Source organism: Balaenoptera physalus, assembly GCF_965194825.1.
Source record: "Balaenoptera physalus genome assembly, chromosome: 4".
Classification (NCBI taxonomy): Eukaryota; Metazoa; Chordata; class Mammalia; order Artiodactyla; family Balaenopteridae; genus Balaenoptera; species Balaenoptera physalus.
The window spans coordinates 80,906,650-80,927,208 of NC_138891.1; the positions used below are offsets into that span (position 1 = coordinate 80,906,650).

The following is a 20,559-nucleotide window of genomic DNA, read 5'->3' on the forward strand; positions in this document are numbered from 1 at the left end:
GGGATTCGAAAGTCATGGGACAATCATGGGGGAGTTTAAACAGTCTGCTGCTAGGGAAGCCCTGTGTCTTGCTAGTTGTAGAAGTGCTTGTTGGCTGCTTAACAAAAACAGAGAAGCAAGGGCTACAGGCAAGTCAGTCCTTAAGGCTGGAGCTGTAAGAACTAACATGGTGAGGTGCCGCTTTGGTGATGGGTGTCACCTGGCATGCAACTGTACGTACATCTGCTCCAACCAGCAATGACCAGCTATGTGCCAGGCTGGTGCCTGTCAGTGTTTATTGATGAATGAAGGAATGAATGAATCTACCAACTCAAAATCATGACTTGACAAACACAATGAAGCTAATGCCTATGGAAACACCTAAATTCAAAACTCTTCTTTATGCCCCAGGGGGAGCCTCTTCTGCCTTAGTTTTCAGGTGTTGACCTTTTACCTGGCTCAGGATTGAATGCAAGGAGGCTGCTGTCTCCAGCTGTGGGGAGACAGGCTGGAGAAAGAGGCCTCGTGGAGTAGGGGAGGTTACTGCAAGGCCTGTGTGCGCCCCTTGAGTTCCAGAAGGTCAGGGAGGGATCTGGGCCTGGGGGATTGTGTGTGGCCATGACTGGAGATGAGCAGGGTCTGCGGTTTAGGAAGGCAAGTCTGGTGTGGGAGCGCCAGTCTCCCAGTTGTAATCCCCAGTTCCAAATCCAACTGAAAAATCTCACCTTCCACGGGCACTGAGCACAGCGAGTCCATGCTTTTAGCTGGTCGGATAGTAGCCTTTTCCACTAAGGACAAAAGAAAAAACATCCCTGATGAATGCTTGTTCGGAGAAAGTGTTTAGAACAATAGGTCAGGCTGTAAGTACAAAAAAGAAATTTCTTTAGGAAAGTTTTTCAAGTATTTATAATTTTCCCCTTTGGAAAACATTCCCCACTCCACCTCAGATGTTCCTACTTTCTTGGTGGGACTGACCTTATAAAAATAGGGCATTTGTAGATCAAAGGTTTATTAACATTTTACAGATAAAGGTAAATTACAATTTTGTCACATAGCTATTAGCAAATGAGGAGTCCTGAACCCGATTTTATTGTACAGAAAAGACTCAAAGATTCATCCATGGCGTAGAATCCACGGGGCTCCAGGCAACCCCTCCTATTTGACAGGCCAGAGAGCAGAATTCTTGGCTGCAGCCACATCGCTCAACACCCAGGGATTTGGTACAACAGGTGAGAGAGAGCCCAGGGGTACTCTTCTCCCTTTCTCCCGTGTGTCCCCTTTCTCCACGTTCAGCTCTGCTCCTTGACGTCTGCAGCCTTGTTGCTCCCCCAATGCTCTCACCCACCAGCCTCACCCTGGAGCAGATCCCAACCACACGAACCTTTTTTGAGCCCCTGCTGTGTGCCTGGTGGACTCTATGCATCTTTGTAAGCCACCTAGGTAGGTTTTCAGAAGAGTATGGTTTAAATAAATCAAAACTTATTATCTCAGGCATAGGCTTAGGCACTTTCACAAACACCATCATGTCTTTTCAGGAAGGCTTCCAGGGCAAACTTGCTAGGAGGGGAGAGAGGGCAATTTAGAAGCCGACCGGGAGCCCCAGGACTTGTGGCTTTAGGGTAACTCTGGATCCAGGCAGATCTGGCTTTGAATCCCAATTCTCCCACTTTTGGGCTGTGTGACCTCAGAGAAGCAACTTACCTTTTGGAAACTTCAGTTTTTTGGCATGAAAAGGAGGAACCGTAGAGCTGTTGTGAGGATGAAATGAGTAGTGCATATAAAATAGGTTGCATTAACCTAGAATAGAGTAAATGCTCAAGAAGGAGTAACTATTGTTTATTGTTGTTGTTGATGTTACTCAAGATAAACTAGGGCTCAGCAACAAGGGTAAACCCAGTAGATGGTTCTAAAGGAAGCACTCAGTGTTGGCCCTGACCCAAATCGGGCCCTAACTCACACTTGCTTTGTCCCTCTTTTAAAGTTCCTTTTCTCCTTCTTGCTCCAAACCCTGCTCCTTCTGAGAGGCTCTGAATTAGCCCCTTGGCCTCCCAGGCTCAGGGCTTCTCTCTGCCTGGGTCCCACTGGGCTCTGGAAGGACACAGCAACGTTCACGCAAAGCCTTGGTGACGCCAAGATTGCCTTCCACCTCCTTACTTCCAGAGGTAAGCCAGAATTCTAATTCTTAGAAGATTGACTATTCCCACAAGTTTACAAAATGACTTCTAAAACTGCCTGGCCAGCCTCCCTTCATTCGTGTATTCTTTTTTTTTTTGGCCACACCACGCGGCTTGCGGGATCTCAGTTCCCTGACCAGGGACTGAACCCAGGCCATGGCAGTGAAAGTGCCGAATCCTAACCACTAGACCACCAGGGAACTCCCCGTTCGTGTATTCTGAGACAAGATTTTGCCTTTGTTTTCCAAGAGCTGCACTTCTTGGCCTCCCTCTGGGTTTCATGTATCACCCTTCAGGGGTAGTGACCAGGTGTCACTGAGTGTCACGGAGGATGGGTAAGAGTTCTGGTTGCAGGGCCATCAGTGTTCACCTTTCCTGCTGGACCCTCTTTCTGACAACACAGCTCCTTCTGGTCCTGGTGGCCACAGTAGCTGTTTTTGGGAACAGTCTCCAAGAATTCCCTGGCTCCTTGTCTAGATAAAAACTAAGCACTCAGGACTCCTTGGCCTATGACTACACAATCGTCCTTGGTATTTTTGGGGGACTGGTTCCAAGACTGCCACGGATACCAAAATCCATGGATGCTCAAGATCCTTATGTAAATGGTGTACTGCAGTCGGTCTTCCCTATCTATAGGTCCTGCATTTGCGGATATGGAGGGCTAACTGCATTTAGATTATATTTTTCTGTCTGGGACCTTGGCCTCATGGAAATGCATCCACCAGTTTTCTTTGGGTCCTTGGGTTCCCCTCTCTTGGTTTATCTCTATGGCTTTATTTCCCTACTCAAAGGAGTTCACTTTGGAGGGTTCCCTAGAATCTTCCTGTTTGATAATATACAAATTCCAGTACACCAGTGTCTGGGAGACTCCAAAGTTTATGCATCTCCATTCAGTCAATACCCAAGTTTTTCTTATCCTTTAGTATTTCCTATTTCTGTTCCATTTTCTAAACATGGTTAAACATCCCTTCACCTGCCCCCGCACCAAAAAAAAAACCCCAATACTATATACATGGCTTCCCTGGTGGCACAGTGGTTGAGAATCTGCCTGCCAATGCAGGGGACACGGGTTCGAGCCCTGGTCTGGGAAGATCCCACATGCCGCGGAGCAACTAGGCCCGTGAGCCACAACTACTGAGCCTGCGCGTCTGGAGCCTGTGCTCCGCAACAAGAGAGACCGCGATAGTGAGAGGCCCGCGCACCGCGATGAAGAGTGGCCCCCGCTCGCTGCAACTAGAGAAAGCCCTCGCACAGAAACGAAGACCCAACACAGCCAAATAAATAAATAAATAAATAAATAATAATTTAAAAGGTGCTAATAATTAAAAAAGAAAAAAACCCTTCACCTGCCCCCGCACCAAAAAAACCCCCAATACTATATACATGGTGAATCAATTTTTAAAATGCTCTTAAATATGGAGTTTTAAAAAAAGATTTTAAAAATTATTTATCAATAAATATGTTAATCCACTGATTTCCTTTCTTCACACGCATATTTCAACATAGCAAGCCCACGTGCCATTTACAGTGACCATGCTGGTGGGTTATGACCAGAAGGCTCCCCACTCCCTACCCCCAAGTCTTTAGCTTCTAGGGATCCAGCAACACTCTTCTGGTGAAAAGCAGCCACTCGGGCAGTAGTCAAGGTCACAGAGAGCCACTTATATTGACACCGATGGTTCTTTAATTTCACCCCCGCATCCCATCAAAATGCAGCCAGTTTGATGAACTATCTCTGATTAGCTTATTCATGAGATAGCAGTGGTATTCAACACCGGCTGCATATCAGAATCACCTGGGGAGCTTTTTAGAAATTACCAATACTCTGACTTCACTGCAGAACCCCTGAGGCAGAGCTGCTGTGGGTGTGGACCACACTCTATGGGTGATTCTGAGGTGCGGCCGAGCTGAGAAGCTGGCCAGGGACATCCTGTGCATTCTGTGAGTTTACTGCTGTTTGATCCAGCACCTGGGGCTTCTTCCTTTTGAAAACCACATGGGGGTGGAAATCTTCATAAGTCAAGATCAAAGAAAATCATTTAATCTATTTTTACTCGATTGTTTTGTTCTACTTTTTTAAACTTTTTGTTACTTGGGGAAACTCTTTCATTGTGTCACTGATTCTGTAACTGAAGGGCTCTCTGATGTGCTTCAGCAAATCTATTATTAGATCAGGGGTTTCCTGCCAGGTACTCCCCCTTAAATTCTCCGTTGAGAATCCTAATTTCTGATTTGTATGTGCTCTACCATACCTATAGCAACCTGCCCTCTTCACCTGGCCATCTTGCCATTTTGTGAAAGACATTTTTCCCTATATAATGAATATTGTAGATGCCTACCCAGAATCCATTTCCCTTTCCCCTTCTCACAGAGCCCTGTACATCTTGGGTGCATCTCATTCCTCACACAGGGGTGTAATGCCATTCCTCATGCCAGTGATTGGTTCAGGAACCCAGGCCTAAGCCAATCAGCACAGGGCACTCCTGTAGCCATAGGGATTGACCCATGTGACTCAGTGAAGGCTACTATTGTGGGGCGGAGGGAGGGGGGCAGACAGACACTTAATTGGGGTTTCCGGGAAAGAAGGGTCCCTGCCCTTAGGAGCAAGCTACCAGAAATGATGTTCTTTCTCCTTCTGGATATAGTGAGAGTCAAAGGTAAAGCCTAGAACTATTGTAGCCACTTTGTGGAGGCACAGGAAGCCAGTCTGGGGATAAAGCTGACCTACAGAGGAGGGCATAGCTGAGGAAAAAAAGGAGAAATGGAGACAGAGCCACTGTACTAAACCACCGCTGAAGCCTTCCCTACATCTGGGTGTCCCAATAAATTCCCTCCTTGCAGAAGCCAATTGAGTTGGATTTATCATTACTTACAGCCTAAACCACTGTACTTGCTATACCCTGTGACATCCCTCATTACTCCAATAGGCCAATGTGACAATTTCTAACATCTGTGCTTTATGATCCTTGGAGTACAATTATCACTGGGCTTGAGGAAGGTCCTTAAAAATATTACCTCATTTTTTCCTATTGGCATTAGTTTTCCCTCCCAAATCTTTATTATTAAGAATTTCATACATTCAGAAAAGTTGAAGACCTCTAAACCTATCACCTAGGTTGACAATTTGCCACATGTCTGCTGTATCTATCTCTATTTATCTATCTACCTACATACATATGTTTTGCTGAATCATTTGAAAGTGAGTTTCAATATTTTGACACTTCATCCTTAAATACATCAACTTTAGCATATGTCTCCTAAGAACCATCAGCACACTATGAGAATGTACTATTCTTCAGTATCATCTAAAATCCAATCTATTTGTCCCCCAAATTATCTTTTTTTTTTTTTAATTTTTAATTTATTATTTATTTATTATTTTTATTTTTGGCTGTGTTGGGTCTTCGTTTCTGTGTGAGGGGCTTTCTCCAGTTGCGGCGAGTGGGGGCCACTCTTCATCGCGGTGCGCGGGCCTCTCACTATCGCGGCCTCTCTTGTTGAGGAGCAGAGGCTCCAGACGTTCAGGCTCAGTAGTTGTGGCTCACGGGCCCAGTTGCTCCGCGGCATGTGGGATCTTCCCAGACCAGGGCTCGAACCCGTGTCCCCTGCATTGGCAGGCAGATTCTCAACCACTGCACCACCAGGGAAGCCCCCCAAATTATCTTTTGTAGTCCTTTTTTTTTTTTCAAACTAGTATTCAATCAAGTTTGCTCATTACATTTGTACATTTACCTTTTACTACTTGCTTTCATAACAATTGCCCTCATTTAAAAAAAATCATGCTTTCAATTTATAACTCTAAATGTCTTTGTGGCAAATTTCTTTGGCCTCCGCTTTCTGACACAATATTCAGCCGGACTGGTTATATTCCCCATTATATAGTGGTTCCCTCAGTTCCCTCCTGCATCAATTCCTATTCACTACTCAGATATAATTCCCACAGGGCAGCATTCCTATTTAAAAATCATGACCCTGGGGCTTCCCTGGTGGCGCAGTGGTTAAGAACCTGCCTACCAATGCAGGGGACACGGGTTCGAGCCCTGGTCCGGGAAGATCCCACATGCCGTGGAGCAACTAAGCCCGTGCGCCACAACTACTGAGCCTGCGCTCTAGAGCCTGCAAGCCACAACTACTGAGCCCATGTGCCACAGCTACTGAGCCTCCACTCTAGAGCCCATGAGCCACAACTACTGAGCCCATGTGCCACAACTACTGAAGCCCACGTGCCACAACTACTGAAGCCCGTGCACCTAGAGCCAGTGCTCTGCAACAAGAGAAGCCACCTCAATGAGAAGCCTGCACACCGCAACGAAGAGTAGCCCCTGCTCGCTGCAACTAGAGAAAGCCCGCGCACAGCAACAAAGACCCAATGCAGCCAAAAATAAATTAAATAAATAAATAATTTAAAAAATAAAAAAATAAAAATCATGACCCTCACCCTGGGGGAAAAGGGACAGGTCTTCCTTACAGTAGAGTTAAATTAATAAATGTAGAAGGAATGATGGAAATGGAGAATGACCATTTGGCAAACACCACAGTAATAACTGTCGCAGGCAAGAACCACTGATGGATGTTAAAATGCATGGATGAAAGTATGAAGAAAAAAGGATATTTGCATAGTCTGAAAATATCTCCCACAAGATACTTATTAATTGCAAAGGAAAAAAATAGTAACTGTACAGGAACAAACCTTGTAGATAGCACTTTAACTAAGTGCTCAAAATTGACATCAACAATAAAATGTTGACTTCATGTGCCCCCTGATATGACACATTGAGACATAACCTCAATCTAACCATGAGAAAACATCAGACAATCCCAATCTGAGGTATATTCTACAAAATAAATGGCCAAAACTCTTCCAGAGTGTCAAGGTCAGAAAGACTGAGGGACTGTCCTAGGTTGGAGGATTAAAGAGGCATGACATCTAAATGCAATGCGGGTTCCTGGACTGGATCCTGGACCAGAAAAAGGACATCAGAGGGACAACTGGCCAAATATGAATAACGTCTGTGAATTATTTAATAGTATTATATTGATATTAATTTTCTGGTTTTGATCATTGTATTACAGTTATCTAATATGTTAACATTTGGGGGAGCTGTGTGAAGGGTCTACAGGTTCTCTGTGTACCATTTTTGCAAATTTTTTGTAAATCTAAAGTTATTTTAAAAAACCAAAAAGACTCTTCAGTTAATTTATAAGTTTCTCTTTCAGGGTTAGTGAGTTTGACATAATCAAACCAAAGACTTAAGAAACAGAACTGAAAAAAAAAATCTTATAAATATAACTGCCATTGATTCTTACCTGAGAGCCTCTGTCCTCTCACAAATACACTCCCATTTCTACTCAGCTTTGATTTAGAGTCTGATCCAGAACGTCCCAGGTTAAATATTGATTTCCACTTCTTTGATTTACTGGAGAGCTTTCTTCTAAAGGAGCCAAGCCACAGGGGGTTAGTTTGGTAACTAGCTATTTCAGTGGGACTTTTAAACTAAGAAGGAATATCCCAAACATGTTCTTAGTTATGAACAGCTCTGACATTTCAGGAAATTCCTCTCTAAAATCCAAGTTGAGCCTGACTCTCACCCTGTCTGGGGATGCCCATGATGACCAAGCTAGGTTTTCATGAGTCAGAGTGAAGGACCACATTCCCCAGGGGAACGGACAAAGATGTGCTATTACAGGCAGGGGAGGGGGCAAACAGAGACAGGGGTCGGTGGCAGACTCAGAGGTCTCAAGCAACCACAGCTCTGGGAATTCTGGTAGGAATTCTGGTAAGCACTTCAGTCCTGGGTTATCAAAGATACTTATTTTTTTTACAGGAGTAAACACTAAAGACCAGAGACCTCAGTCCTGTTATGCTCCTTGCACTGCAGCCACACTGCTGGGACATCCATAGGCGAGGAGGGGGCTGGGGTAGACTTTGGTGGACCGGAAAGGGGGTGGATGAGAAAGCAACTTAGGAGAGAGCCTGGCCTGGGAGAGTTGCAGGCTGCTGGGTGTGGTCAGCGGTCACTGCAGAGAAAGGCAGAGGGTAGTCACTGTGTTTCTGGCTTTGTCTCTCATTTCTCTGATGAAGCAGGGAAAGTTGAGTGCTAGACTGGGCCAGAGGGCCTGGTGCCACCAGGGTTCATCACAGAGGCCTTGCCTGGCTCTAGCCGGCCTTGCTATCAGACTTCATAAAGTTCCAGGATGAAACCCTGCAACCTGTGGGCTCCACAGAGGACCTTTTCTCTGCAGGGTTCTCATAGAACATCGAGGTCTCAAGCGCAGCATGATTTTACAATCCATCAGAGATAGATGTGCAGTGCTTAGTGGTTTCTATTGAATCTGGCCTGATGTTTTCAAGCACTAGGTCTTGGGGTGGATTTGACATAATCACATACCTTGAGGTATGGTATGAAGGCACAGAGAAAGTGAACTTGATTGTCCTTCAGAGGTACTCTTCCTGATCCCTGAGTGGAAGTCTTATTCTCCAGGGATTTAGGGGGAGGGGCAGTGGGGATCAGTCTTTCGAGACAGAGAGAGAGAGAGAGAACCATCCATGCACTTCAGGAAACAGAGGGGTTTCTCGCCAGGTGAGTTCCAGGTGCCCTTCCCAGAGCACACAGTGCGACAGGCGCCCCCTACCCCTGTGCAACGTGGCAGCACTCTTTCTCCCTCCCCAGGGGGAAACAGCCTCGCCATTGTGAGGAAGACACTGATAAGAGGTCTGAGAGGTCTGTTTTCATACCTCCTTTCACTGACCAAACAGCGAGGCGGACACTCTCCAGTGAAAAGATTGCCTTTCGGTCCCTGCACCTGCTGTCTGCCTAGAATTTCGGACCCCTGCTTCAGTCACTGCCTCCTTTTTACAGTGGGGCATGGGGGTGGGAGAGGGATGTGTGGAGACCAGGGTTACCACACAATACGTGAGAAGGAGAAGGGAGGGAAGATGTGAATGAGAATGGTGTTTGGTTTTGGAGGGGAGGGAGGGCTCCAACAGGTAAGAGAGGAGGGACAGAAGCCAGGATGCACGTCCCCAGGCGCCATGTTCCCAGAGCTCCCAGTCCAGAGCGGTGCTCTCTGTCAACTTGCCCTCCGCTCTTCCCTACGCCTTCCATAGGTCCCGTGGGAGGTGCAGGGTGGGAGGAGGGGGTCAACTTTTTGTGTTTTGCAACCTTCCTTTTGAAAATGTCAAGCTTATTTTGTCTCAGCTAAGGAGTAAACGGTTTTAGTTCTGATTCTTGACACCTATGAGCCCCACCCACACCATGGTACTAGGGATCTCCGGTGGGAGCTCAAGGTCTTGATGACTTTGGGGCAGTGAGTGAAGGCGTCAGCCACTGGTGAATGTCGTGGAGGCAGCTCCCTTCTCTTCCGGAATGCTTCCTTACCCCCCAACCCAGACCACACCCCCAGCCCATGCTGCCATCACAGCCCTGAGACTCTATCGCTTCCTCCTCCATCCCCCTCCGCCTAAACATCTCCCAGAACTTGGAAGAAGGACACTTACTTGTTGTCTGGTAACTCAAGGACAGTGTGGAAGAGGGTGCCCATGGGAGGGACGATCTCAGGCAGGCTATTCTCTCTCCTTTCCTTCCGGGCAGGGTGATTAGTAGCTAGGCTCCGGGCCTGAGCTTCTTCCAGACTCACCAACTTCATGGGCAGGGAGAGGGCTGGCAACGTCAGGCTCTTCATGATCGGCCGGTTTTCTGTAAAGAGGAGAGAAGAGCTCATAGACCTCCTGGGAGGAGGCCTGGGCACTGGCTCCAGCCAGAGCCCCCATCCACAGCCCCTCCATTCCTGACCTCCTGACAGGGGCTTCTCCTGGGCGTGGTGGGGTCTATAGGGCAGAGACTACACTCTGGGGGATCTGACAGCTCTCCTGGCTGGACCAACCAGAGGGCACACAGGGGCTTCAGAAAGTAGCCTGCATTCCTGTACTTTTCAGACTATTCATTCATTCATGCACACAACAAATATATTGAGCACTTACTGTGGGCCAGAGTGACAGTGGTGGGTATTTGCCCCTGGGAACTGCCTAATGCTTTGGTCAGGCGGGAATGTGCGTTCAGCCACAGAGGCAGCCTCACTCAGCTAGGGTAGGGCAGGATACTGCCGCTCCTCTCCGCAGCTGGAGAACACAGGCTCCAGGGGCACTGAAGGTTGGAGCCTCGACTTTCCTGAAATTACCTAGCCTTGGATCTCTGCAGTAGAAAGACATTTTATGGCTATGCTATTCGCTAAGAGATAAGTGGCTTTTTATTCACTACCTAATCATCTTCAAGTGTATGCAAGCCAATTCTTTCCTTGTAAGTTTTTTTAAAGAATGGAAGTGATGATGACAGATCAATGGTGTCCACGATTATCTCTTTTCTCCAAGTCAATTTTTTTTTTCAAATTGGGGCAATCTTGTACCGCCTGTCTCCAGCCAGGGACATTTGGCAATGTCTGGAGACATTTTCAGTTGTCACAGGTGTGTGGGGGAATGCTACTGGCGCCTAATAGGTAGCGCCTAGGGATGCTGCTAAACATCCTACAATACACAGGGCAGCCCCTCGACAAGAGTTATCCAGCGCTAAATGCCAGCAGGGCCAAGGCGGAGAAACTCTGATCTAAGTAAAAATATATCCTAGATATATAAAAATGTATCTACCTCCAAAATATATCCTGAATCCAGCCACTTTCCTCCTTTCCACTGCTAACATGCACAGAGAGTCCCCAACTTCAACAGTGGTTCAACTTACAATTTTTCGACTTTAGGATGGTGTGAAAGCAACATGCATTCAGTAGAAACCGTACTTTGAATTTTGATCTTTTATCAGGCTAGTGATACTCTGTACAATACTCTCTTGTGAAGCTGGGCAGTGGCAGGGAGCCTTAGCTCCCAGTCAATCACGCGATCACAAGGGTAAACAAGCAGTTAAACTTATAACCATTCTGTTTTTCACTTTCAGTACAGTATTCAATAAATGACATGAGCTCGTCAACACTTTATTATAAAATAGGCTTTGTGTTAGATGATTTTGCCCAACTGTAGGCAAGCGCAAGTGTTCTGAGCACGTTTAAGGTAGGCTAGGTTAAGCTATGATGTTCAGTCGGGTAGGTGTATTCAATGCATTTTCTACTTAACGATATCTTCAACTTATTGAAGATACGTGTATTGGGACGTACGTTGAGGAACATGTAGTCCAGGCCACCATGATTTCCCTCCTGACTTCTGCCATAGCTCCTTAACTGGTCTCCCTGCTTCTAGCCTTTCTGTCTCTGCTCCACACAGTGACCCAGATGCTCAGATCCCACATGCCCTGCTCAAACACCTCCAGTGCTTTCCCCAGCACAGAGGACAAACCAAACTCTTAGCATGACCGACCAGGACCTTCCATCTGCTTTCCCTCTGTCCTCTTTGCCCACTGACACAGTGGTCTATAAAAATATGCAGTAAAATTTTTTCAATGTATACTCCCATTGTATACACATATATATAGTTGTAAATTATACATATATACCACTGTATTTGTTTTATGTGTAATAGAAAACATACAACATCATAGAAATTACAAAGTATACAATAAAACCAATGGAAAAGAATTCTAATAGATTCTTCTAACACCCATACTTTGGTACTTTGGTCTTTGGCATCCCCTGGGTGGGGCACCCCACTTTGGAGACTGCATTTTTGTAGCTACACTGGCTGACTTTCTGCCACACGATGAGCTTCTTTCCACCTCAGAGATTTTACACTTCCTGTTCTCTGTGTTTGGAACGTTCATCCCCCAGATCCTCACATGACTGGTTTCTTTTGTCATTCAAGTCTCAGATCAAAGATCACTTCCTCAGAGGCCATGTCCACTCTGTACCAAAATTACACCCCCAAGTCATTGACCATCGCATTATCCTGCTGTACTTTCTTCCTGGCATTTATCGTCTTTGAAGTGATAATGTATTTATCTGTAAACTTATTTATTGTTTGTCTTTGCAACCAGACTATAGCTCTATGCAGGGCAGCGGCTTTGCCATTTTGGACACTGTCCCCAGTGTCTGGAACAGTGTCTGGCACATAGGAGGTGCCCAATACTACATATTTATGTTTTAATAAACCTTGGCATATCACAATCTCTCTGGCCTCATTGCTCTCATCTATCAATTAAAGGTGTTGGATTCTATGACTTCTAAAATCTTTCCGATTTGAAGTAGAACCCTATTTCTAAATCTCAAATTCCAGAGTGTATGACTTATTCCATTTTGTGTAAACATTAAGTATGGTACTGAAGTCAATAAGAATTCATAACAAGAACATTTAAATGAAATGCATTGAATAATAATTATTGGAGGCAATCAAGAGTTAAAGGCTCAAGAGGAAATTGGATTTCAATATGCAGGACAAAAGCTGATTAAGGCAATGGTCATAAAAAGAACAGGCATTTCCAGGTTGGAATTAGGAACATCCTTAACATTAACAGTCATGAATGGAATCTGCTGTCAAGAAGGACATTTCCCAAGAGTCATTAATTCTCCACAATGGTTTATTTATCTGTTTAACTATTTTTTCCTCTAAAAGTCAGCACAAGGTAAGGAAAGAGCACAGGCTGGAAGATTTAGGTTCAGTGTTCAGTCCTACCAGACACTAAGCTTTTCTGGTTCTCTGGTTCTTCATGTATAAAAGAGGGTTGATAACTTTATGATGGTTGTTGTGATAAGACCATGAGATGATATATGTGGAGTGCCCGCCATGGTTCCCGGCACAGAATAAGTCCCCAGTAAATTATTGGTTGACTCAAAAGGATGAATGAATGAAAGCATATTATTTCTCATTTACTTTCAAAAAGGATTTATATGCTTACAATAAAAAATACATCCGTAATGTGTGAGTTAAAATAAAGATAAAAGAAACGTCAGCCACTCCTAAGTATATAGCCAAGAGAATTGAAAACATATGTTCACACGAAAGCTTGTACATGACTTCACAGCAGCATCGTAATAACCAAAAAGTAGAAACAACCCATATGTCCGTCAACTGATGAATGTATAAATAAAACGTGGTATATCCATACAATAGAATATCATTCGGCCATAAAAAACAGAAATACCGATACATGAGAACATATGCTAAGTGAAAGAAATCAGTCACAAAAGACCACATATTGTGTGATTCCACTTATATGAAATGTGCAGAAGAGGCAAAATCCACAGAAACAGAAAGTAGATTAATGGTTGCCAGAGTCTGGTGGGAAGACAAAATGTGGAGTGACTGCTTAATGGGTATGGGGTTTCTTTTTGGAGTGATGAAAATGTTCTGGAATTAGATAGTGGTGATGGTTGCACAATTCTGTGAATACACGAAAAACCACTGAATTGTACACTTTAAAATGATTAAAGTGGTGAATTTTATGGTATGTGAATTTTAAAAGAAAGATCATAAACCACATGGAGGACAGGATGGGGATGGGAACAATTACACCAGAAATCAAAATCTGATATTAATTGCAATTGATTACTTTGATGGTTATACTTGATTTTCCCAAGTATATTAGCCAAAGTAGAAAAGAATGTTTTGATCAGCTAATACAAATATTTTGCAGATACAGCTCTCATACACCACTGGTTTCCAAGTGTGGGCCCTGACCAGCAGCAGCTCCATCACCTGGAAACGTGTTAGAAACACAGATTTTCGGCAGCACTCCAGACATGCTGAATCAGAAATTCTGGGGATGAGATCCAGTAATCTGTGTTTCAATAAGCCCTCCCAGTTATGTGATGTATGCTAATACTGGAAAATCACCTTCACACAAATGGTAGCTACCAGGCTTATTGATCAGCTGGATTTTTGATTTTTACAAATTAGGCTCATATGAGTTCAATCAGCATAAACCAATACCAGTGCATTCCTAGGGTTAATTATGTTATTATGAGACTACAGGACTGAAACATCATATCTTGCATCTCATCACATCCAGCGTGAAATAGCTATATTTTTCTTGTATATAGTGGGTTTCAATGCTAGCTAGTCTCTGCATACACGCACCCACACACTCATTGCTCTATGCCTAGTGCCCTATGCAGGGCAGGACAAAGTAAGCACTCAAGAAATGCTTGAGAAAAAGACAAATATTATATGATACCACTTATATGTGGAATCTAAAAAATAGTACAAATGAACTTATTTACAAAACAGAAACAGACTCACAGACATAGAAAACAAACTTATGGTCACCAAAGGGGAAGGAGAGGAGGGATAAATTGGGAGTATGGGATTAACAGATACACACTACCATATGTAAAATAAACAACAAGGATTTACTGTATGGCACACGGAACTATATTCAATATCTTGTAATAAACTATAATGGAAAAGAACCAAAAAAAGAATATAGGTTCATATATGTATATATATATATATATATATATATATATATATATATATATACACACACACACATACACATACACACACTTCGCTGTACACCTGAAACTAACACAATATTGTAAATCAATTATAGTTCAATTATTTTTTAAAAAATGAAATGCTTGCGAAGAGAAGGCATTCTGAATATATATGTGAGTATGAATAGGACGCCTCTTAATTCATTCACTTAAGACTTCTGAAATATCATACTGAAAGTAAAGATGAAACCTAATAGTCGGAGGAATATTGCCAGGGTCTCTAGCTAATAACTGGAAGAGTTTAAGTACTCACTAAAAGCAACAGAAGGTATTCCAGTTCACCACACCACATTCGTGGGATAGGCCATGTATGCAACTGATCAGAAACATGCTAGAGCCACACGCACACATACCACACTTTTGTTGCACAGGCACACATGTATGTACACATGATCCCCAAACACATGCAGTGTAGTCAGCACACACACACAGTTGACACCGACAGCTAGATCCCAGCCCACCCTAACTTATTCTTGAGCCCCATGCCTAAGGCAAAGAACGGTGATTGGTAGGTAGGGTGTATGCCAGAAGGAGCCATTACCATCGTTCTCCAGAGACCCGGGTGCACCGTTGTTAAAGATTTGATCCACGTGATTCAGTATGAATTCAATCACCACCTGCTGGACCCGGACTGCAAGGAAGGCTGCATCTCCATTGCAACCAGTGGCTTCAATTTCTTTGGACCTGAACCGTGGAAGAAACACATTCAGTGAATGAGCCTGCCCTAAGCATAAGGGGGGGCCAGTGGGCCTTTTGTACAAGCCCCCAGTTCCTAAATGTATAGTTTGTTAATTTGTATTACTTTAACTATTTAAGATCAATTAAAGGGACTCTCCAAACAAACTGAACAAATTCGAAACAGTTACCAGGTATTATACATTGCAAAACTGTAAACACTATATTAGTGAATATATAGGAATCGATTTTTTTCTTCATAGGATCTTCTTCCACCTCCACACAATTGTTCTAAGGGCAGGTCATCATTTATGAAGTCACATGAAGCAGTTGATTCAGGTTATAGCCAGCTAGGACCCCACCAAAACCAACAAAAGCAAAGGAAGCCCCAAAGACCCAGAAAGGCCTTTTCAGGAAATTATAACATACAGACCCATAACATTGGCCACATCCTGGTAATAGACAGAAGATACCTCTGGGTTCCAGAGTTTCCATGGTTAGCAGGCAAAGGCTATTAAAAATCACATTTGGGCTTCCCTGGTGTCACAGTGGTTAAGAATCCGCCTGCCAACGCAGGGGACACGGGTTCGAGCCCTGGTCTGGGAAGATCCCACATGCCGCAGAGCAACTAAGCCCGTGCGCCACAACTACTGAGCCTGCACTCTAGAGCCCGTGAGCCACAACTACTGAGCCCGCGTGCCACAACTACTGAAATCCGTGCAGCTAGAGCCCGTGCTCTGCAAGAGAAAACACCGCAATGAGAAGCCCATGCACCGCAACGAAGAGTAGCCCCCGCTTGCTGCAACTAGACAAAGCCCGCGTGCAGCAACGAAGACCCAGTGCGGCCAAAAATAAAATAAATTTATTAAAAAAAAATTTTTTTTAAAAATCACCTTTAATTCCGACGTGCAACAACCACTTAGCCAAAGGTTTGTCTACAAGGGGCTTCGGTTTTGAAGAGTCTAGTCTTCGTTTGAATGGGGGCTGCTTTGAGCTCACTGGGGTAGTGAGGTGAGGGGTGGTGGTTACCTGAGGAGGTTTGGTGCCCACACCAGGGCCAGGTTCCTGGCATGCATGTTTGTCTTGCTGCTGAAGGAGGCGATGTGGGCCAGGTGTCGAATCAGGTATTCCAAGGTCCTGTAACGGTTCATTTTTTAAAAAGCAAAGTAAGAAACTTCGGAGCCTGTGTGAAGCCTGAATCTGGAGATAATTTCTAAAGTTTGAGTTTAAGAGACTCTAAAGTATTTCTATCTCATGAATTTTGGAGGACTATCAGGAAGATATCAAGATAGATGGAAGCAATTTCCTTAGCCTCAGGAATACTGGCTGTGGGTGGGGAAGAGGTGGGTTTGACAGAAGTCAGCTGAGGCCCTTGGAGCACCAGCCAGAGACAGACTAGGGGACTCACCTCCCTTGGCGCCTGTGCCTCCTTTCACCCGGGGCAGCACTGCCTCATACTGTCTTGAAATCGGGCCTCATCTCAGCTTTTATTGTAATTCTCGCACCTACGGGGACCCTGGCACTTGTTAGGGAGCTCATTTGATGGATGAATAACATCTGTTATTGCTGGGAAGCCCTTATACCACATCAAAACCTGCCCCCCTGGTAAAAGCTGGGCAGGCTTAGGGAGCAATGGGAAAGGTGGTAGGATTAGGGGCTACATTGTGAGAATGAAACGAAAGGATGAAATGATGGAAGGGATGGTACTGATGAGCAGACAGAGAGATCAGTCAGCCAAACGCTCAAGAGCAACAGTCAAAGCCTGTTTAAAAACCATCTTGGTTTCCATAGATTTGGTTATGCTATGAACCTCGGTGAGAACCTAGACCATCTCTGTGAGGCTGGCTTGTGTGATCAGAATGATTCTTGCGGGACTCTGAGGAGTGCTCTGAAAGTAACTTAGACGTGGGCTGTCCCTCCCGCCAACGTCTCTGGTCAGGCACCAACTCACTCTGATAAAAGTGACCTGTTCTCTCCCCTCAACCTGCCCCGGGAAAGCCACTGTCCACCGAATTTGTTCCCTTTTATGATGCTAGCCCGCATCTATGGTATTACATCACATTGAGAGGCTGTGAATTTCTTTTACCAAGGATTCTTACCTGTAATGGGATGGGGGGAGCTCCTGGATAACATTCTGGATTCGGGCCAGTTGGCCTTCTTCCGGGCAATGGGACACCGCCTCCTGCAGAGAGGAAATGAAGCAGTCCAGTGAGTGCTCGAGAAGGGGGACACCCACCTGCGTCTGCGGGTTTTATTTAGGCTTCTGGTACTCCAGCCTCCCAACCATGCCTAGAGATGGTGCTTCCAGGAGGCATGCTTTTCTAGAAAAAACAAACCACCTAAAATCTCTGAGGGTTCATGATGGGAGGTGTCTAACAATGTGGGCACACGGGGTCTCTGTGCCTCCTCAGATGTTCGGTAGGTATCTGGTAAAAAAGGTGTGGAACCTTGGGTGTGTCCCGTGTGGCAGAGAGAGTCACGGAGACTCACCCTGGGAGAGAGAAACAGAGACAGGGAGACAGAGTGAGATGGAGATGAGAGGTTGGCTCCCTGTTTACTCAGCCAGCTATCTTCTGGGGTGCAAAGAGCCACTCCCCACCTAGCCTGAGACTATCCCTTGACCCGGCTGCCTGTCGTTGATGCTGGGAAGCAGGAACGAGGTGAAGCCGTGCCTTCTCAGCAGGATAAGAGCTTTGCCCCTGAGACCTGGTGGCCTTGTCCGGACTTGCTCTCTGGTTGTTTCCTGTGTGGGTATTTGGTTGCCCCCTCAGCCCAGGCCCTCAAGGAGAGGCTGGGGCTTCAGTAAAGGCAGTGTGGTCACAGTCCTGCCCGGGGCTCCTGCACAACACAGATGTCCCTGGGCAGATTCCCCTCTGCCCCGTCCTGAGACTCTGTCCTGCCCGTGCTCAGGCTCAAGGGCCCCTCCCAGTGCAGTGGCCGAGTGCTCAAGACTGCCAGCATGGGAGCCATACCTAAGTTCAAGGTCAAAGGTAATTACATCTTTTTTTTTTTTTTACTGAGGTATAGTTTACATATATTAAAAATGCACAAATCTTCTGCTACAGCTCCCTGAGTCCTTTCATATGCATAATAACTATGTAATCCCACTCAGGTCAAGAGATACTTGAAAAGGGGCTCCTAAACTCACTTCAATCCTTGTGATCCTGAATTCATAGGCATATGTGACTTACACAGTTTTGTATTTCCTCACAGTGCTGGAAACTTGCTTTGCATTTATATATAATGAAAAGTATAATCAGAAAATATATTCTCTTTGAAGATCCTAACCGTGGTGTGGTTTTCTTATGTTGTTCAGTCATTACTGTCATTTCTTGCTTGAATGCAAAGGCTGAAGTTCAAACCCTCAGTAATGAGAATTTTGAGGCACAGAAAAGTGGAAGGAAATGAACTTTTTGGCGCACCTTCTGTTTGCTGGACCCTATCCTAGGCCACACTTGCTGTGTCTGTTCTGGTCTCACTTGGAGGAGAACTCCAACACGCTCCCCCAACCCAGACCTTCCAAGCCCCCTCGCTTGTCTCCATTTTTTCCCACAGCACTTGCCATCATTACTTATACATGTAATGTACTTATTTATTAGGCTTATTGCTTGTTGTCTGTCTCCCTTGCTAGATGTAAGGTCCGTAAGTGCAGGGACGTGATGAGTCCCAGTGCCTAGAACGTGCCTGCCACACAGTAGGAGCTCCTTGTCGATCTGTTGGATTACCCATGCTCCATTTCCCTAAGTGGGACATCATGCCAGAGCTTTGACCACCAAGTTGTTTTTGTTTGACTTTTCTACTTAATTGAAGTAAAGCATTCACAGAAGCTAACAATTTTCAAAGGCAATCAAAAATTTCTATGTGGGAAAACTAGATTTCATTTCCTAATCAGAAGTGGGGAGAAATTCGGGGCTGGGAGGGTCACAGTCACAGGTGTCTCAATCTTCTGGTGGGTTTGCAAGCCTGTGAACAGAGCCGGCATAAGCATGATCTCTGTGGCAATCCTTGCTTTTTGAGACGTGCAGGATGTAGAGGGTGAGGACAAGCATGGGGCCTGGAGTAAACACTTGATACCTCTGCCCTCTTCCTGGGAGCTGTCATTTAGAAAACAGATTTGTGGAGAAGACCCTGACTCCCAAGACAGGGAGAACCTCATAAAGCAAGTGAAGGGAGAGCTCAGGGGAAGGAGGGGCGGAGGAATGCGGGCGTGGACCCTCCCGCATTCTATCCTGCGAACGGGGAGGAGAGGGAGGCCTCTCTTCCTCTCTCGGCAAAGCTGGGATGAGCTTTGCAAAGCTTTGCACACACCCCCTTCCCAAGCCTCCCCCCTTTCCCCCGACTTTCTAAAAATGTGTCTGGGGAAAAGAAGGTATAGGTCAGTTCAACAGCCCTCATGGAAAGTTCCTTTAATATTTTAGGAAGATGTTAGTCACCTTTGTTCTGAGAGGCTGGGCGGGCTCACCCCTGATGCCTGCAGGTCCCATTTGGGATTGGTGTTCATTTCACTATTTACAGCCTCTCCCCATCACACCCCAATCCTATTTGGAAGCTCTCTAGATCTTTGTTTTTCTCCCAGAGGGTCTGCTCACTGCAAAGCTATTTTTCGATCTCTTTGTGTTCCCCCATTAGGAGAGCAGAATCCATCAGTGGGGAATTGAGGGAAGGGAGTTGAAATTTTGCCCATCCCAATTTTTTGCCTGAAAGAGAATTTCACTCAACATTAGCCAAGCCAATCTTGCTAATAGCTAAACCTTAAAAGATCTAGGTTGACTCTGTGACTATTTGTTCTCTTCCAATCAGTATCCCTAAGACCAGCTTCCTGCCCTTTGAGGACTCTAGCGAAGGCCGGACTCCAGTCCCCTCTGGCGGGGCCCAGGCTCTACTTTCCTCTGCTTACCTGAATACCACCTCTACCCCTGCCGCCCGGGCAGGCCCATCACCAGGGGGGACAAACAACCCATGGCTGTCCCTTCCAACTGCGCCCAGCCACAACTCAGTTTTTACCCTTTATTTTGTATTAATTATTTAAAAATTATTATAAAGCCACCTTTATTATTTTTAATTATTTTAAGCTGTTAGGTTAAAAAGTAATTCATGCACATGATTTTAAAAATGCAAAGCATTCAAAGGAGTACACAGAAGAAAGTTAGTCTGCCTTCCAACTGCAGACCCTGAGTCTCCAGAGACAACCACTGTTCTCTTCCAGACAGTCATTATACCTACCTGTCTTTGTCACACCCATGGCAGCAAGCACAACTACGTGACCTGGCCCATCTGCAAATTCCCTGTCTCCCATCATTTC

At 45.2% G+C, this 20,559-nt stretch overlaps 1 protein-coding gene across 2 annotated transcripts in view; it reads right to left on the minus strand.

Annotated features, from left to right (window-relative positions):
• Window positions 1–20,559, minus strand: part of ARHGAP31 (Rho GTPase activating protein 31) — a 115,074-nt gene that overhangs the window by 19,064 nt on the left and 75,451 nt on the right. For both annotated transcript variants that reach the window (XM_082460020.1, XM_082460021.1), the window contains exons 4-9: window positions 17,357–17,439; window positions 16,287–16,394; window positions 15,124–15,266; window positions 9,652–9,850; window positions 7,461–7,585; window positions 705–767 (exon numbers count right to left, since the gene is read on the minus strand). In XM_082460020.1, coding sequence (XP_082316146.1) covers window positions 705–767; window positions 7,461–7,585; window positions 9,652–9,850; window positions 15,124–15,266; window positions 16,287–16,394; window positions 17,357–17,439 — 721 coding nt within the window. The remainder of the gene's footprint in view (window positions 1–704; window positions 768–7,460; window positions 7,586–9,651; window positions 9,851–15,123; window positions 15,267–16,286; window positions 16,395–17,356; window positions 17,440–20,559) is intronic.